This window comes from Cuculus canorus, chromosome 11 (assembly GCF_017976375.1).
Source record: "Cuculus canorus isolate bCucCan1 chromosome 11, bCucCan1.pri, whole genome shotgun sequence".
Taxonomy (NCBI): Eukaryota; Metazoa; Chordata; class Aves; order Cuculiformes; family Cuculidae; genus Cuculus; species Cuculus canorus.
Genome location: NC_071411.1, coordinates 13,907,041 through 13,921,272, shown reverse-complemented (window position 1 = coordinate 13,921,272; position 14,232 = coordinate 13,907,041). Strand labels below are relative to the sequence as shown.

Here is a 14,232-nt window from a genome sequence, read left to right as displayed (position 1 = left end):
TTAACAACTTCAGTTGAAATGAGCACACGCCCTCTTTTCTTGAGGCTTGCACGTGCTTTTTCAGCATCCTACAGATCCACAGCCAGCCCTGCAGAGGCAGTTGGTCTCCCCATCTGCACCGTTTCCCAGGCAACCGGCGCAGCACAGACACGCAGAGAACGAAGCCAGACCTGCTGCATTTCTTAACTTCTTCTACTGCTTCTACACTATTCTAACCACCAACTAGAGTTGAATTTCTGTTAAAGCTTACAGCAGTAATTTTTATGCAGCTCACTAAGGTTAGGAAAAAACAAGGCTAGCCTAAACCCTGCCCAGGTACAGAATGAGTTAGCGTACTCAAACCACTCCTCCAGAGGAGATGGGCATTCTGCTGTTGCAGCAAGACCATCACGGGCAACTCAGGGAGACCACAGAGATAAGCGTTACCAGGGCCACTGTGTTTTGGATGCAGAGGGTTAAGAAACAACAGCAGCCACACTTTCAATATACAAAGATGGCACATGAAACCTGACACACAGTTATTGTAGATGCACACCTCTTACCAAACTGAAAATACTTTGTTGGATTATCGAATGTTCACTCCAATACTATTTTCCATCGTAGCATTACACGAAAAGCAAATAGCTTACCTTTCAAACCATCACCTTGAGAAAAAAAACGCTCAAGGGCTGGCAGCACTGTATGATTTCAGTTTTGTTATCAGACTTATATTTTTCCACGCTTATGAACAGCAGCATAATCCAGTGGAGGTAAATGAAAAGGGACAGCATGTATCCTCCCCTCAAAACTTTACCTGACTGTTATAATGTAAATGATATCTTCAATCATCAATAGTTTTTTGCAGCAGTAGAGATAAACACTGCCATTGTGGTTTTATTTTCCTCCTGTATCTCACAAGCATTGAAAATAAACCAAAGTGCTGCTTCTCAGTGATTCTTCTTTTTTGAAAGCAGTAACTCACAATACAGAAGTGGCAAATAACTTTAAGAACCTGAGACGTAAACATGGTTATGTACAACCACACAACTGAACCTGGAATAACCACAGGTTTGGAAATTTGTACTGTTACGTGAAAGCTGTCTGGGAAAAATACAATATATGAAAAGAACACTGCTGCTGAAAGAATAATTTGCAGTCATTAAGATGAAGACAATTCCACCCTGAACGTGAAACAAAGCTACAAATGTGTAGCAGGTAGTCAATTTCTTATTATTCAGTTCTGAATTATTTTTCAGAAAAAAACATTTTTCTTACATCAGAATCATTTTCATGTTGTTTACCCCTTGTTTTTTATGAACAGCTCTTACTTGGCTGTTATTTAGAACTGTCTTATTTTCCTAATAACAAGCAGAGAACTAAGATAAGACACACAAGTCAGATTTCAACCTCTGCTCCTACAAGAGAAAAATTATATAGGAATTACTAAAAGAACAATGATGCAAAACAAGTTTTGACTGTGATGCAAATTCAGTATTTCTGTTCTTCCTAGACTACCACTGGACCTACCACAGTCATTGCAACCATTTTGCCTTAACCCTACACAGATCTGTAACACAGAATATGAACCACAAAACCACACTTTGCCCTCAGATGTGTGACTGTGTATAACAATGCTGAACTGGCACACACAATGGAAAAGATCAGAAATAAAGATGGCGAGATGTCAAATATAGTTATTTTGAACAGGAAAAAATAATCAATGGACTGGCTAAGTTAAAAAAACAAAGTGCAACAAAATCCAATCAAAGATCTAATTCTAGAAAAAGAAACTGGCAAGGAGAGCAGGAATTCAACATGAGGGTAAGCTTCCTTTCTGTCAAAAACCCCAATATCTCTGACAAGGATTAAAATAAAACAGTAGTTCTTCCAAACTGTAAACCAGGCAGGAAAGCTGCCCACATCTGCAACTGCAAAGCCACAATGAGCAGAACAGGCCGGACAACTGAAGATGATGCTTTAAAAATTTCCCTTCAATGGAGACAAATCATTGAGGTTAGCAAAATTCCATCCAATCTTTTTTAACAGGGCTTCAGTCAGGTACTTAAGAACACAAAGAAAAAGAGAAACAACAGGACTCCTGCTACGCTGGTAACAATAAGAGACCTTGTTTTGAAATAAAAACTGAAGACATGTTTAGAACAGAGTCTAAACCAATGATAGTATCTAAACTACACTAACAAAAGCTTCATTAATATGGTCTTTCACAACTGACAAATCTCTTTACAAACTCAGTACAAAAAATACTTTAAAAATGAACCCTGTGTGAACAATTACAATGAACAACAATTTTCCTCTGAAGACCTTCTCCCTAAAGCTTTACAAATCAGTTTGATTACCCTGATTTATCAGGATAGAGGATCTCGTAAAACATTAAGGATAAGACATTAATAACATTTCTTCTGTGTGGATTTTCTGGCATGAATGATACAGCTGAATTTACACCACAACTCCATGTGTTACGCGCTGGCTGATATATGAGTTGCTTCAGGGGCTTTTTCTCTGCAAAGACACCAATTCTGTTCTCTCCTCAGCCCCATTTTCACAAACCCACAAGACATCCAGGAACATCGGTACCGATCAGCGTTGGGTGAAATTGGCCAAAGATTCAAAAGCTGTTAAAAAAAAAAGCAAGACCTACAAGCAACGTGGCTATACAGGCATCACTTCCAATCCCTAAAAAACTTACCTAGTTGCAGTATCGTGACTGTATCAGTGACAGCATGTATCACCAATGCAAAATGTCTGTGCAGGGGATAGCAGACCACTCTTCTTCCAAAAGATACCAGGACATCATGAATGCTAGTGAAACTCTATCAGTGAAAAAAATGAATTAGCCTGTGTGCTTTTCAATACATGGATTTACGTTTTTTATTTGTTTTCCTTTAAGGTAAGAAGTCATAGCAGCATAGAAAAAAAAGGACATTTTTACATATTTAGCATGCAAAAACCTGTATTTTAATAGGTATGGAAAACAAAGATGTTAAATAGAAATAAGACACTGCACATTTAGTTTGCATGGCAAGATAACAAGTCCTATAAGTTTTAGTGGGTTTGAATTAAAAAAAGAAAGTAGAGAACATTAGAATAAAACATCTAACTCAAGACTCAGCCATTCTTTAGATTAAAGCAATAAATTACATCTGTCCCACACTATTATATATATGAAGGGGAAGCTATAAAAAGCCTTTTAAGAATCAAGAAATATTAAAACCACATGATATTAACAAAATACATATGTACATATAAGATCTTGAAAAGTGATACATAACTCTTTCATGAAAATTAGAGATATTCAAGCAAGGGATAAATATATCTGTGTCGAGAAAGCAGTTCATTGTCCTCCTAGAGAAACATGTCTAATTTACCGAGGCCAGAGGCATTAATGAGTTAAAAACTTGAAGAGAATGGTTTCCTTTCCAGTTTTCATGACAAAAATATCCCATTTATAAATTCAAATAAAAATACCTATTTCATCTTGATCTCCCAATTTATTAAAATTAATAAAAATGCTTTGCTGACAGCTGGCACTTTTTCGCATTATACAACTACCTCAATCCATTTTTCACTTTAATGGATCACCATTTAAATCATTTATGTTTTGCTACTTGATATTTAGAATCTAAGGTGCATAAATGCCATGCACAGCAAAATGGCAGTCAGTTCAAACAAACCATAGCTGAGGCAATTTTGTTTACAGATTGACGAAAACACCCGCCTCTACATGGTTTGTATAACAGATATAGTTATTAACAGCTTGGTGCCAGGAGACTGAATTTTCTGGGTGTGAAATATACTGTTGGCACAGGCTGCGCCAAGAACTGCTACATTATAGGATAAGCACATGCAGGAAACTCCTCCACTACATTAGGTTATGGATCTGAAAAAAAAATGGTAGTTAAAGTAATCAGGGCGTTTTAACTGCACTTTTGTGACTTGCAACTGCAGAACGTTCCATTGGAAACACATGAAGACAAACAAGTCTAGAAAACCAGTTGCCATAGAACAAATTACTGAATACTCTCCACTATCTTTGAAGGACAACCTGTCAGAAATTTCACTTTTTAACCTGCAAACCGAAATTTGGCTCAGTAATTTCAAGGAACAGGGACGAGACAGTCCATCCTAGCTTGCTGCCATCAAAAGAAATACTGGATTACAGGCCAGGTTAAGTCCCTTCCACTTCCAGCTCCACAACAACTCAATTACACAGGCTTAACTGCTTTCAGCAAACAATTTGAACTTGCAAAGAAAATAATTCAGTTTGTTTCCTCTAGCCTATGCTGGGTCCAAAGGGCTAGCAGCGACTAAACAAACAGGGATGTGGCAATGCTACTGAAAAGAGGGCAGTGGGCAAAGCTACACACGTCCACTAACAAGCTCTGCAAGAAACCTGAAGCAGAAGTATTCAGTAATGGTCTAAAGAATCACACAATCATTAAAGCCTTAATGAGACAATTATTTTACAACTACAGAACTGAGGACTTTTTGCTACAAGAATATGGAATTCAGTTTCTCATTATAGGTGGAGGGGAAAAAAAAAAAAGACACCAAACCCTTCTGATCTAAGTTCTAAGAGGTTTTCCTAGTAGTGGGTTTACATTTACTTCCGGGCTTCACAGTTTCACTCTCCAGTGAAACTGTGTACACTCTTCACAGTGTACTGTGAAGCCATAACAGCAGAATGAAGGAAAAGCCAGAAGCCACCTGATTCAGAGCTAAGAAATGAGCAAGCTAGAAGCACTAAATGATGAACTAGGAAGGCTGAAGCAACAATCCACAGTCAAAAACCCCAGAAGTGAACAAGAAGCTGCTTTATTAACGCCTGTCATCTTCAAAAGTTATTACATGGATCTGGGATAGGACTTAAAGGACACAAGAACAATAAGAAATTATATTCCCTGCTTTTTATGCCCTTTTTATTTTAACATGCTTCAGCCAATTAAATGGGAAGATATCTACAACTTCTGATGGACAAGCTAGAAAGCTACATTTTCTTGCCCTAAGCACATGGTTGCACACATACACACTATGGGTGCACATGAGCAATATTTATAGTTACTTCCTAAATAAAGATCAGGATTTGGGAATCAAGCCCAGAAGCTAGGGACAGCATATAGTGAACAGCTTTTTCGCAGTGCCCACCTTTAGCTTTTTCCAGCTTTTCCTGAGGCGGAAGTCCCAGCACTGAGACTGAAAAGAGGTCATACTCCAACCTCTTGAGGCTCCTCATAGCTGGGAGCCCAGAAGTCACAATCAGTTGCTTGTAACATTTATTAAAAAGAGGACATACACTTATCTTCAATGCTGAAAGAGTAAGCTTTCCACAAAAGCAACATACAACACCAAAACCAAATACTGCAAAGACATAATGCAAAACAAAGTTTTAACTCACCTCCAGCCAGCACAATGTTGCACTCAGTTTCCTGATGTTCCAAGATGATTCAACCTGGTTTTAAGAGGAGATCATATAACAAGTATTATCTAATTCAACACTCAAGACTACTAGCAAACTATATGAGATAACAATCTGGCAGCGATTTAAGATCCTTTGTGAATATGAAGCAGTAATTATATTATGTGCTTTGAAATGGCCACAGGACAGCAATAAAGTTATATTGCAATGTAGATGTTAAATAACTGAATCAGTTTCCATATTGGGAATATGGAGCCCATGCACAAAGCCTTTAAAATACAACAGCAGTCACAGAAAAATGGTGTTTTACAGGAACTCTGTCCCTTTTCACCAAGTAACAGAAACTTGATTCAACAAAGCTCAAGCTAAAAGCCTTGTTTCGTGAAAAGAGCTCATGACTTCTGGCTTCCAGAGAGGGTCCTAAAGCCAGCAATACACGTAAAATGTCATTATTCTTAAAGTGTGACAGATTCATAGTATTTGTGTGTTAGTGTGCTCTAGTGGGATGATTAGGGCAAAAAGCCAGGAAGCCGTGATCTATAATCCTGGCTCTACTAGGGGTTTATGTGGCCTGAATGTCTTGGTTCTCCTATTAAAAAGGAGAAAAAGCAAAGTGGGGCGTGGATTACATCACAATGTCTTTTCCACACATACCACACAATTATTGCAGAGATCAATCAAGAATTGTACAATTGTGTTCCTCGCAAATTTTTGTGCAAGACTAACATGCAATGCAACAACCATCCTAGTTATTCTGTTGAATAAACAGGTCTGGACATTTCTGCCTGCTGTTCTAAAACCTCTGCCCCGCAATTTAGTCTGATTAAGACAGAACGTTTTTGATTTTATGTTCCTAAATTTTGATTAAAAGTATTGAGAAAACATCTCATTGGTTAATATCAGCAGAGGAGGTGCTAGACAAAGTTGTATTTGGGAAGCAAGTCCATTTCAAAAAGGCAAGCCATCCACAGCATGGTATGGAATCCATTGTAAGCCTCTGCTGTTTTCTTCATGCTTTATATCCTGTAAAAAGCAAACACTCTCCATACTCAGAGCATAAGCTTAAAAACAAGAACAAAAAACACCCCAAAAAATCAATTTTGTTAAAAGCACGTAATGGTAGCCTATATAAAGCACCAAACAAACAGTTTAAGCCTTACAGACTTAATGGTTTCCCATGCTTTTTCAGAATCTGAATCAGTAGTGGTATTATTATAAACATACCTATTACGGAACCGTCAAAAAAAAAAAACAGAAGGAAGAACCATCAATATAAATGAACAGTCATTTTGTGAAATTTGCATTTATAAAAATCATGACATATCACACCACAAAACATATCAGAAACAAACAGAATTGTCTGAAGGCTCCTGCACCTCCACTTCTTTCCTACAGCTAAAATGCTGCTCCAGAAGAACAGAAGTATTTAGAAATCATATTAATCCTTAAATGCATCCCAACAGCTCAACCTACGGTATCCTTCATTTTAACTTAATCAATTACATATTTTAATGCTTGGAAGGAAATTCACTTGAAGAGGCAGGTTTCCTAAATGGCAGTACAGAGTCCAGCACAAGGGTCCTAAAACATACTAATCTTTTTTTCTTTTGTAACTTACATTCTTGTCTCCTTCATTGACACGAATTTCATAGCAATATGCCAGAAGGATATCAATTAATCCAAGATATACATGATGACGGCTTCTTTTATCCAGAAGATAGGATTTATTTGTGAACTTCCTCAGCTGCTCTCTCTCTGTTTCAGAGAAGACAACTATAAAAAGTAAAAGGATAATTGATTGTGAATTTAAAGCTGGCACATGCGTTTTAATAGGTGGTAATACTACTTCCACAGTCTCTTTAAAAAGAAGCACATTACTAATCACAAGTCACTCATTGCTCAAGAAAAAGCCTAAATCATCCTTACTTTCATTTTTAACTTCTATGAAACTGATATAGTCCTTTCAAAGTCAAGTTCCAACTCTGCCAAGTACTGCATGTACACACTGGCAGTTCTGAACTCCTCTGGAGGTGCCAAGGATTTCTCTGGATGCTTAGGCACCTCAGACAGAAATAAATGCACAATTAGGATCAGAGTAAACTGAAGTTAAAGTCCACATTCTATGGGATAAAAATAAGAACACAGGACAATAAAACCAAACATAATTTCTTATTATAAAAAAGGGTAAGAACTAAAAAATACATGCTGTGACAATGCATCAAAGTATTTCTCTAGGAAACAGTGGTATAGACATGGATAGCTAAGATAGGACAGTGAACACTAACCCTTCTAAAGCATACCTAAAACACTTCGGAAAAGACACCAGAATTGCCTTGAAATAACAGTAGAGATTAAGTAGGTAACTGACTAGAAGCTACCTCTGTACAAGCTCAAAGTAAATCAAGGACCCATTTAGTACAACTGAAACAGCCAGAGCCAAGAGATTTTCATCCAGGCTGCACGGAGTGCAGGCATTCCTTGTCAACAGGCTCTGATTCACTGCACAGGATAGATGTAGTGAGCACATTTTGGTCATACCACAAAGGGAAGTGACAGGCACGAGGTGACTTGACAAGAGAAAGCAGTGCTAGTAGCTTGACAGGTGATGCTTTGTTGCATCGAGGAAGCCTCACTCCATGATTTGTTCAAGCACCAGTAAACCAGCCTGAGTTGAAAATGCTTCTCACTGAAAGACATTCCCTTGAGGATAGGAACAAGCCCAATGCAGCACTTTTGTTACACTTTTAAAATAAACCTTCAGTGCCAGTGGGAGACACAAAGTACCCATTAACACTTCAATTTTAATTATTTATTCTGAGGGAAGAGGGACACCAAAACCCAAACCTTACACTTAATAACAAAATCTCTTAATTATTCTTTTAGTCCCCTCTTTTTGGAGTCACTATGTTCTTACACATTTTGCCGAGGCAGAGAAAGGGTGTAGGCCAGATGTACAAACTTAAAAAACTAAACCAACTAATAATTGACACACTAAGATGAGGCTGTGATACTGGCTAGGCATTAATACATCATCACCCTCATAACACACCTTAAGAGTCCTTGCTAGCCAGGCAGGCAGCTGGGAAGGGTCTGCTTTTGTGGCTCCCCACGACAGATCCATGAATATTGCCAAGCTGTTGCCTTCTACCAGCTTTGTCAGCACTCATGACTTGACCTGATAACCCAACAATTCCTGCCCTAACTGGATCCCCCGTTTTTCCAATTTTTACCTCTGGAATCCTTGATCTAATGATGATCCTGTCTCAACAATCCTACCTGCAATTTCACTGTTATTTTTCTGCAGACTTTCTCACAGTTCATCCTCAGCATCAGGAGCCGAGGTCATGCAGCTTAACGCAACCCATAATCCAGAGCCTTGGACCGTTGGGACACAGGCAGTTAAACTCCTACAGGGAGCTTACAGCACAGATTACAGAAAGAAGTTAACAACTCCTAGTAAACTAAGTTCCTTTTTATACTCCTTGCCCTCTTCTCTAACACAAGGACGATGATTGCCAATGAGCGTATAGATGGTTCTCCTCAAATATTGCTCATCATCATTTACACAATCCACATTCTCAGGGATACAATTCATCCAGAAGACACGTGGTTGTCTTTATTCTAAGAGATTTCTACAAGCTTCCTAATTGTACAACATGTTTTGAAACAAACATTTGTGATGCCAAAGGCGCATACAGATGCAGACACCTCATCTTGAGACATAAAATTACAAATTAAGAAAAACATTTTTGAATGTTTCTTCTTTATGAATTTCTTAAATGTTTCTATCAGCTTCATAACCATGAAATACTTGATTTAAATTCCTATGGAAACTTCTTGATAAGCTAAACATTTCTCTGGAGTCAAGCCAGCTTCCATTTATTTACAAGCTCTCACAAAAAGAAATTCCAGCTTTTATATCATCTTGATAAAGCCAATATCTTCCACTCACTATGATTTAGTACAGAGCAACAATTTAGTAAGACTACAGCAGTGCTAACGTTGTTTTTCTGTTAATGCAGTGGAATTCAGTTTTACTCCTTAAATCACAAGCATAGATGATGTATCTACATATTCTATTAGCAAATTTCTTTGCAAGTTCTTAAATTGCATCAATTTTTCAGTGAGTCACTTCTATCATTCATATTAAAATCACCCATAAAACCATATGTGCAATGTTGTAGCACGTTTGAAAGGAATTAGTTTCTGAAAAACATAACATAAAACCACATTGTAAGTTGCTACAGTAGGGTAGGTTTAATGAGGTATCACAACGGGTGTTTACAGTGACAAGAAGGTCCAATTGCAAAGAAAAAAGGCATTTCCAGTTTCAGCTAGCTTTCATTAGAAAACCCTCTCCTGGAGTACAACACTATTATCAAACTACGTGCAAGTAACGCTTTCATCCTGAAGAGAAGCACAAAAGAGAAGCGAAATTAAAGTTATGAAAAAGAACAGCCAGAAGTTTGTTAGCAAAGACTACTAAAATGGATCATATGCATAAAGCTTAAAATCAGTTTCGATTAGTACAGTAGTAAAGAAGTTTATTACAAAGAAGCTAAAGAATTCCTCCAAAGCATCTGATAATTAATCACAGAAAGAATACGTGTTCTGATGGAGGCAGACCAGTTGCACCAGAACTCTTATATTCATAGGCCCTCCTCAGCATGTTTTACTAACAAGCATTTGTTAGATTCCTTAAAATCCACGTTCTAGAGAAGTGATACATAAATGTGAACCATCCTTCCTTTATAAGTTTAAAAACAAAGGAAGTCCTAGCGACCTTCATGAAGCTCAGGCAACAGGTTTTTCCTCTAAATTGCAAACTTCCTGAAGCATCATAACAAAGAAACAACAAGACTATTAGACAACAGCAAACACTTCGACTAGACAATTCCCAGAGGCAAAAGTTACCTATATTCATAAAATCACTGTAAAGCTCCAGGTGTTCTAAACAAAATTTCTCTCTCCAGAGAATAACTTCAATTTCACAAATACCTTTCCATTCCTTAAAGTTTCTGAATAATAAATGATACAACCCTGAAACTCATTATTAACAAAACCACCACTTACTTTGCTTTCCTAATTAAAAAATACAAGTGCTTAATATGAGATTTAACAGAACAAGTAAAATGGTAATTACATTTTCTGCTATATTAAGCCTATATTTTGTACACCTGCATTACCAATATTTTATCTTACAATATCTACACAACAATTAATATTACCCTAACACAAAGCAGCATCAGCTGCTACTTATCAAGTACTAAATTTGCAAGTTTCCTTTTAGTTTGATTTTTAAATGTTTTGTACATTTGTCAGTGCCAAAATCATGTTGCTTCTCACCACAGTGTAGCTGTGTATTAGTATAATTTGTCTGATCCCTTCTAGGCATGTATAATTTCACACAAAGTTACTGTTAGACAATACTACAGATTGGCCCTACTTTTCTATTATCATCTTATTTTAAACTAGCCATTCCTCACGTTACAATAAACTTATTTCAAATGGCTCTTCACTGTCAGTGAGGCACGGTTTAATCTCTAAAGGGGAGGACAAGGTCTGACAGATAGAGGGTGTTTTGTTACAGACTTTACTGATACTTTACGCTGCAGATCACATCACTTAAAATCAAGCCACTGCAAGATCTATATCTCAAGACTACTGAAACACTTACGGTTCTAAATTTGTTAGGGGTACTTAGATCAAATGTGCTATCTAGACAGACAGCCGACTCGGGGGTTAGACAGACAATTACAGAAATGTAGAGGTCAGAAAGGAACTCTCAAAATCAGCTGGTCCAGTGTTCTGGTGAATGCAGAGCCTTAGCTTATGGTCCTGTCAAGCCAAGTCTTGAATTCCACAGCAGAACTGATTCCCCTCCTCTTTTTTTTTTTTTTTTTTGAGTTAACTTTAATAAGTTTTTTTAAATGTGTACTTCTATCCTTGTAAGTTAAGGAATCAACACTAGATGAAGGAGGAGATTAGTCAAGAGAGAGCAGATTAACCAGGAATAAAGTTAGCTATTGAGTTTAATCAGTAGCAAACAAGTCTTTTCTCTTCAAGCTCTTACTAAGACATGAAAAGAGGAAAGGCAGCACTACTCTGGCTTATAAGATGCCAAAGGCCTTGCTCAGGATCAGCATTTCCCCATGCTGGATACTGCCATAAAAACACTTGATAATAATACCGTAAACTTAAGTAACTGAACTAAGGAAGCTGATTTCCTATTGATTCATCTTTTGTGCTTGAATTTATTGGTATCTGATAAGATTTAAGAGGTTGGCAAAACTTTCCACGGTCCTGACACACTGATAACATCTCTTTCCTGTTTGGACTCTACAACATCTGATAACATGAAACTGAAGATTCAATAAAAGCTGTCTTCCCCTGTACACAGAGCCATTTTTGCCAACATGTATGAAGTGTCTCTTTGAGACCCTCTAAAGCTCTATCAAGGAGACTGTGACCAGGCAAGCCTCAGTTCTTCAGGAGGCGAGTGAAGTCTTAAAAATACAAAGCTGTCTTCCTCTGCACAACTATACCCACACTAAATTATGATCAGTCAATCTGGTTTGTTCACCGTCCTTGCCTTTTAAAGTCTTAGATACTTTACAATAGAGACCCATCATTTTTCCTCATGTGAGGAACACTTGTTCTGCAGCAAACAGTGCCCGGAAGGCACCCATGCTGCAAAGGCCCAGAAGATTGAGTAAAACAGGTAGACAGAACAATTGCAGAAATCTGATAAAAAAAAGTACGTGACTCATCTTAAACGTATGAATCTACCAGTAATGGTGTACGGTAGAGCAAAGCCCTACTGAAAGGTGGATCTTTAAAAAGAAACGGCTTCTCATTCTATAAAGAGATCAGAAAGAGAGAATGGTCACTGCTAAGCATGATAGGTTACTCTAATCAAAATGAATTATCCCTGGAGCATATAAATGTTATATTAAATACATCTGTCAGCCTCAGCCTTTGAAGATTATTGTTTTGCCTAAAAAAGGAGTTTTTGCAGGTGTGCAATTTGAAGTAGAATAAAAACGAACTTTTAACTAAGTTGAATGTGACTGTTACAGAACACAAAATCTTTCATCTGGAATCTGTAGAAGCAAGACTAATGTAAACTTAAACCGCAACACAAACCAAGCTTTCCAAAAGTTTTATTCCTTTATGAGAAAGGCTGTGTAATCAGTTAGACTTTATGGAGTATTACTTGAGTTGCATTAGACATTGTAAGCATCAACAAAATCTAAGCCTTTCAGCTTTAGAACATGCCCACTTCAAAAACAATATTTTGCTACAAACATGATGGTGAAACCTGTTCTCTAACACTTTTTCTGCTTCCTTAGACATACTGCAAAGGCAGTGATCATAGCTGCCTGGGGACTAACAAGCCTAGGGAGAAGAGCAAACAAAACAGAGCAAGAGAAAAATCATGGCAATACACAGTAAAATGTAAAAAAGGACAAAAGAAAGACACAGGACAATAAAAAAAGAAATTAAAAAAAGACAAAACACACACACCATGCACACAAGCTACAGGAAAAGTAAAAATCTTAAAGAGAAATAGATTCAAAATCAGGACAGAAGGGAGATGAAGACTTTAAATGCTAATAAGAGCAGGTGATCCAAAAAGAAAAACTGTTAATGAGACATCAAAAAAAACTGATGATGTAAAAAAAAGAAGAGAGAATAACCAGAGATGAAAGTAAAAGCGGCAATCAACCAAATAAAATCTTCAGTTAATTGTAATACCATGCAAAAAAGAAGTGATCTGAATTTCTAATTACTCCTTGTATTTGAAGACATTAAAAAGAAAAAGTAAATGAGTTTTTGGTTCCAAGAACCAAAGAAGATAAAAACAAAAAGACATCACTACGAACCAGCAAAAGGAAGAAAAAAAAATTCTTTGTTTGGTGTTTTTTCAAATAAGAAAATACTTTTAATAAACCTGCTAATCATGTGCTTCCCCACACTAAGCTCACTTTTCCACATACTCAGTCGAGAAGTCAGTTCCCAATGGCATTCCTGATTCCAGAGACAGTGTAAATGGGAACTGTCCTAACGGCAGCAGTAACAGAGCACAAAATACAGGGAAACTAAACGTACCAAGTGTCACATTCTAGTGCCAGTACCCCAGTACAGCAGAAGCCTCTACTGCAATGTCCTGGCAATTTTCAACATTTTCAGTCCTGAAAACATTCACCATTTCATGTGCAAAGGTAGCGGACTTTCCCAGTATGACATGATGCACATCTGACTTCCATATCTCCGAGTTTTCACGTTTAAGTGCTTTGACAGTCCATGTTGAGTCAAGAACCTCCACTAAGGACAGAACTTTCCTCCACTAAGGACAGACCGATGTTTCCGCAATCTGACCACGGTAGTACATGCATCATGAGTTGTACACGTTTTAAACACCCCAATATTTGAAGTCTCTTTATAAACTGTATGCTTGAAAGTACCCCACCTCATCACGGAAGATGACCAAAACTACTTTACTTTAGAGGCTTTCCTTAACATAAGGCATCAGTTTGGAACTCAGGAAGGGTAAGAAATCTGGGTGTTCCCCATTTCCATAAGCAATAAAAAGAAGCTGCACAAAGGTTTTAATTCCCCTTTATGCCCTCAAACAGGCTCAAAAGTAAATAGCGGACATTTGTATCTGATGATTATTAAAAAAAAGTTCACTTAGCACAGTCCTTGTTTCTTTTATGTGCCTTTTCTATGTCACTACCACTTATTAAACGGTGATAATGCAATACCTATTAACCCAGATATGTGGTCAAATTGCATTCAGCTTGTGAGTATTTATG

The 14,232-nt window shown here is 37.4% G+C and overlaps 1 protein-coding gene across 1 annotated transcript in view; it reads right to left on the bottom strand.

Annotated features, from left to right (window-relative positions):
* Positions 1–14,232, bottom strand: part of SHQ1 (SHQ1, H/ACA ribonucleoprotein assembly factor) — a 53,199-nt gene that overhangs the window by 28,669 nt on the left and 10,298 nt on the right. Inside the window, exons 8-10 of the mRNA XM_054076820.1 lie at positions 7,032–7,186; positions 5,393–5,446; positions 2,687–2,810 (exon numbers count right to left, since the gene is read on the bottom strand). Coding sequence (XP_053932795.1) covers positions 2,687–2,810; positions 5,393–5,446; positions 7,032–7,186 — 333 coding nt within the window. The remainder of the gene's footprint in view (positions 1–2,686; positions 2,811–5,392; positions 5,447–7,031; positions 7,187–14,232) is intronic.